Raw genomic sequence first — 6,000 nt, forward strand, 5'->3', positions numbered from 1 at the left:
TAAATTCCTCTTCAGCCCACATCTGGTATTTAGTAAAAATATTTCTATTTACAACAATTTATTAGCTCACTGGGGCCAAGTTCTCCAGGACATGCAATGGGGGAATTCCCATGTCTGCCTGCCAACGGCTCCTGCACACTTGCTGGTGCCCCACAGACCCATCACTGCAACAAGGGAGCCAGAGGGATCCCTCTGACCACCCACATTTCTGATCTCCCTCCCATACACATACAGCCAATGACTGGACTACACTGTTAGGTTTCCCTGCTGCTAGAGATGGTCTTTTGCTTTAATCAGCGTTATTCTATTTTCAGATCAAAAGACATGAGGAGATAGGGTTTTTAACAACCCTGTGCAGCGCTACAGGCCTGGGGAAGAGTGGCTAGAAAGCTGCCTTGCAGAGAAGGACCTAGGGGTGTTGGTTGACTGCAGGCTGAATATGAGCCACCAGTGTGCCCAGGTGGCCAAGAAGGCCAGTGGCATCTTGGCATGCATCACAAAAAGCCTGGCCAGCAGGTCCATGGAAGTGATTGTGCCCCTGTACTTGGCACTTATGAGGCCACACCTTGAATACTGTGTTCACTTTGGGGGCCCTCACTACAAGAAAGACACGGAGGTCCTGGAGTGTGTCCAGAGAAGGGCAACAAAGCTGGTGAAGTGTCTGGAGAACAAACCTTACAAGGAGTGGCTGAGGAAACTGGGGTTGTTTAGCCTGGAGAAGAGAAGGCTAAGGGGAGACCTTATCACCACCTACAATTACCTGAAAGGAGGTTGTAGAGAGGTGAGTGTTGGTCTCTTCGCCCAAGTGACAGGTGATAGGACCAGGGGAAACGGCCTCAAGCTGTTCCAGGGCAGGTTCAGATTAAACATCAGGAAAAAAATATTCACCAAAAGGGTTATTTGGCATTGGAAGAGGCTGACCAGGGAGGTGTCTGAGTCACCAACCTTGGATGTATTTAAAAGATGGGTAGACAAGGTGCTTAGGGATATGGTTTAGTAGAGGACAGGTACAGTCGGACCCTATGATCTCAAAGGTCTTTTCCAACCTAGTGATTCTGTGACTCACTTAGTAGGCTGCCTCAGGTCTCAACACTTTAAGGGATCATGTCCTCCAGTAAAGGCCCATGGAGGCAGTACCTATAGCCTGCAGCACCCCACTCCTCCTGCTAGGTACTCACATACATGCAAACTGTGGCCTTCACCTCTGAGGTGTGAGTGGGAAAAGGACAGGCAGACCAAAGCTTCAGAAATGCCTTTGCTCCATTGCATCTCATGGATGTTTGTCCCCCTTGAGAAGCTATACACCACCATGGAAGCTGTTTGCTGCCAAACTCTCCATATGTACTTCAAGAAGGCATAGCCTTCCACCAGGCTTATGGCATGCTGCCTGATGTTTTTTCAGACAACTGCAGTAGAAACTTCCTAATCTGGGCAACTTCCTTTTACTGATGAGAATATTGTTAGTAAGCAGAGTTCAGTTTATGTTAAAAAATGCTCTTTTGAACAAACCAACCTCTAGGTAGCCTATAATGCAGTACTTCTGAGGGCCATTCATTCCACAGGTTGACGAGGCCGTTAATTGCTTGCTGCGACCGAGGAGGAGGTCCCCAACAGCTGGGTAGCAGGACCCCGCATCACAGTCATCCTGCGCAAGCTGCAGTCTTACCAATGCTGAAGGCAAAAGAAGATCAGAGAGGTGAAATTGCTTTGTATACCCAGCAGTATTCTCCAGAGAACAGCAGTTACATCCTCACATCAGAAGAAAACTAAATGATCCTTTGCCTATACTCCTTTTTTCCTTAATAATATTGTTTGGTAGAGTCTTGAAGAGCTTTGGTTATGAATGCACCTGCTGCAAAACTATTATAAAAAATAGAGTTAGCAGATGGCAAATCTGTGCTACAGCTGAAATTTTCAGCACATTACTTTGCAGTAAACATGCCAATCTGCTATGAGCAATAATTTGTTATGCTTACTACCCTGTTGTACCCATAGCCAGCACTGCTGCAGCAGAATCACAGGCATTTCAATTGACTCCATGAGCAGAGGCAGATTTGGATGAATTCTGCTGATTTCTGTTGATTTCCAAGTGATAATGGTGGAACTGAGACCGGGATTGACATAAGGCATCCCTCAGATTTTCTGATTATTAGCAGTGAACTTCCTGGTCCAGTTGCAGACCCCTCTGTTCAAACCCCATGGACTGGTCATTAACAGTTTAACAGAGAAATTCTGAATTCTCTAAATAATTGCAGGATCTTTTGGTTTATTTTGCCTGAAACAACTTTAAATATTTTCCCCATTATGTTAAGTCTTCCCATACAAGACTTGTCCTTTTAAACAAGTTCTGTCCTGAAACCTTGAACAGGAATGGGTACCTTGAAGGCTTTATCTGTTCAGCTTTACTCGGCTCAATTTGTTAAAAAATAAAAGGATTGACACATGAAGCTCTCAGTGAACACCAGAAGCAGGAATGCAATTACAGCAGCAAATATACAGTATATTACAGTCAGGCTTCAATTTATGGCTCAGGCATACATCACATGATGATGAATGAAGCTTGACTTTTTAGCCATGCATATGTTTGGTTAGTCTGTCCTTCTTTCTTTATCCAGATCCACGATATCAGCTCTTTATTAGTAGATAATGACTGCCTCTTTCAGGGCCTGATTCAGACTCAATTACAACTATTACTCAATTAGCTTTCCTGTTCATTTAAAGGTTTCATATAACTCATAGCTCCCAGACAGGAGAGTGGGGAGTAAGAGCTCACTGTCATATGCACCTTCGTAACATACATAAAGAAGCATTCAAACAAAATCTTGGAGAGAGAAGTACATTACATGGTTATATCTCAAAACTGTGACATCTGTACTTACAGAGGTGTAACAGGATGGCCAGCCCCAGACTCATGCCTCCCCGTGAAACTCAAACTGGTGCCACTGCAAGAGAAGAACAAGTGGGTGCTCTGCCTCACCCAGGCACCCCTCACACACAGGCTTACTCAGATCTAGCCTTTAGTAAAGTGACAGAGCCATAATGAAAATACAAAGGTTAAGAGGAAAGCCTGGCTTTGATTTTGTTTTAGCAATTACTTCTCCTGACAATTTTCAGCACTGAAATTGAGAGTGCTTTTGGAGACACATAATCTCACTTAGTTTAAAGTAAAACCAAAATGCTATCAGGAAAAATACTGAGGTATTTGAATATAAGCTATTTAATCCTAACTAAATTCAGCAGGGCTGTTTGCAGAGATCTAAATCCTCTAGAGATTCATGCTTTGTGCACTGACTTAAAACAAAGACTTATGTCCTAATGAAGATGCCATTGAGAAATGCCTGAAGTCAGGTGTTATGAATTTTGGCAAAGACAAGATTATAAGTGCATCTTAAAGTATGGTGAAGAAAACCAGGCAATGTCAGTGTCAGTGCCAAAGACTCGTTCAGGGGAACCTCAGCGTGAACCCATGCGAGGTTCATTGTGGCATTTACTTCACACCCTTCCTCTTCTTACTCAACTGGGGGAAAAAGAAGACTTGCCAACACCAAACCTCTGTTGGAAAAAGAGAAGGCAGCCATGGGTACAAAAGACAACCCAATCCTGCCATCAAGTAGAGCTTGCCTGCCCTCTATTTTTGTGCCTTCCACCTCCTTCTCCATCTGAAGGCCAGCATGCCCTTATACAACTCCAGCTCCTGGGGTATCCCCATGTGAGTGTGCCCAAAGTGCTCCTTCTCAGCTCTATTCTTGTTCCTCACCTTCATACAGCCATTGCTGTGCTGAATTAGCTAAGATGAAATACAACCCCCCTGTCCCAGAGTAAGGGGAACAAAGCAAAAGCATTCAAAGTATTTCAGATGCTACAGGCTCCATGTAGGCTTGGTTCACGCAGCTCTGTATAGCACACGACACAACAGCCATAGCTACCTGGCTATTTCAGCAACCACAGCTAGGGAAAGCTAACAAGAGCTACCAGCACTTTGTGCTGCTTCAGCTCCTCTCACCTGCCACAACCACAAAGAGCCTGGCGTGTGACTGTCAGACCATACTGGAGTGCATCTGTCCAGCTGTGCCTGGCTCCCCGGATACAGACCAAACTGGCAGCAGAGCTGGTGTCTAAGGCAAACTGGAGTAAACATTTTCCTGCTGAGTGGGACTTTAGATTTTATACTGTCAGAATGATGGAGATACTCAGAGATGACTTAAACTGTGACAGCACTGCAGTAAAATACAGGTATCCGTGGTAAGACTAATCTTGGAAGTTACACATCCCAGAGCCTACCCTGTCTAACACCTGGACAGCCGACACCAGTGATACTTTTAAAACATGACTCCCTTCAACAGAGAGACAAGGACCATCAAAACCCCAACATACTTTAGTTCCCTGCTTAGCAGGAAAATGAAATACTGAAGAGGTCTTACCTGGGTTTCAGACGGCCGAGTGTTTCAGCTGGAAATGAGCACAGCCGGCTGAGGGGAGCAAGCAGAGGCATACCTGTGCGGTTCAGCTGGAGAAGGCAGTGTGTCCCCCGAGGCACCGAGTGTAGGTGCGAATGAGACCCAGCCTGCAGCCTGCCAAAGGCTTGATTTGTGAACTCTTTTCGCTGGAGCTTCTGGCATCAGCAAATCTGTGCACTGAGGGAAAATTGTGACAGGTTAAGTTCACATCAGAAAAAGTTCATGCAACCGAAAAGAGAAGGCTGGGGTTCTTAAAGTGCTGGCAAACAATTATTTAATTGTTGTTTGATTAAACAGCTCATCAGTTAGTCCAGTTTCCAACCAAACATGGAAGTCTTTACAGTTACTTAACATTAGAAGTCTAGTGGCACTGGTTTATCTGACTGTGGGCAGATAACTCCTGCAGCAGGGGTCAACTCAACTCACAGGTGCTAACTGTCTGCACAAGCCAATTTGGGGTTTCGAGGTGACTGTAAACCTGAAAGCTGTGATCACACCCGTGTGGGTGTATCAAGCCAGCTTAATTAGCTCAAGTGCTGGATCACTGCCATGAACAATAGGGTTTTTGCAATTTAAAGCTCAAGACAGCACAGCAATTTGAGTTACAGCTTTGGGTTTCAGTGGCAAGCACGGGGCTGGGCTGTGTGTGGTATACAGCTCAGCCATGGGAAACATGGTGACAGAGCAGCTTCGAAATGGCATCCACCAGTCATGCACAGAGCTGGCTACTGTTTTTCAGTAGTTTTGTTGAAATCCGTGGCACTTCCATTCTGGTTTCCAGAACGGCAGGTTGTCTTGGGTACATATTTTTAGTTGTGATATACTTGTCATCACTTCTCCTCTGACTGCTTGTAAGGCTTAATTAATTATTCTCAGTAAAGGTTTTTGATATGTTTTATAAAATAATCATCCCTTTTCTTTTGGTAGTTCCTATTCTTTCAGAAAGAAGAAAAAAGGTACATGTTCTTTAATTCTATTGCAAGCGTCCTTTGCCATTACCATGATTGCTCACGCTGGCAGAACTAACTCATATACTAACATTTCTTTGAAATTATTTTTCTCAAGTGCATGTGGAAATGACTTGTGAGACTTTTTTCAGGCTAATTTAATCTGCATTTGTTTTGTATTCATGTATGATTAATTATTGTACATATGGTTTATATTTAGTGGGTTTCAAGGTTAAGAAATGAAAGACTAAATGATATATTAAGATATTAATTTTACTTTTTTATATGTAAACAGCATGTGAAGTGCTCTCTGAAAGAGTGACATGTAACTGAAGAAAGTATTATTATTATTATTATGATGCTACTAAATTATAGGGTGGTGGACATTTTATTAGCGTATTTGGTAGAGAATTCAGATTTTGTTACAGAGAAGTTATGTGAGAAGTAAATATCGAGGAAGATTTATTTGCTGAATATATAGCCAGTTCTGTGTTTTGATTTATGTAGGACCCCAAGGAGGGAGTAGGCTTTAAACTGCTTGAGGCAGGGATTAAGAAACTTCATTCTTGTTTCTTTAATCTCTCCACTGGTACAGG

The 6,000-nt window shown here is 43.5% G+C and overlaps 1 protein-coding gene across 1 annotated transcript in view; it reads right to left on the reverse strand.

The window, feature by feature from the left end:
• The window catches only part of LAMB4 (laminin subunit beta 4), a gene marked incomplete at its 5' end in the record, with an annotated part of 39,792 nt that extends 36,879 nt beyond the window's left edge, over positions 1-2,913 (reverse strand). Inside the window, 2 exons of the mRNA XM_084279243.1 lie at positions 1,514-1,671; positions 2,880-2,913. Coding sequence (XP_084135369.1) covers positions 1,514-1,671; positions 2,880-2,913 — 192 coding nt within the window. The remainder of the gene's footprint in view (positions 1-1,513; positions 1,672-2,879) is intronic.
• Between the last annotated feature and the right edge of the window lie 3,087 nt (positions 2,914-6,000).

This window comes from Gallinula chloropus (genome assembly GCF_964237585.1).
Source record: "Gallinula chloropus genome assembly, chromosome: 1".
Taxonomy (NCBI): Eukaryota; Metazoa; Chordata; class Aves; order Gruiformes; family Rallidae; genus Gallinula; species Gallinula chloropus.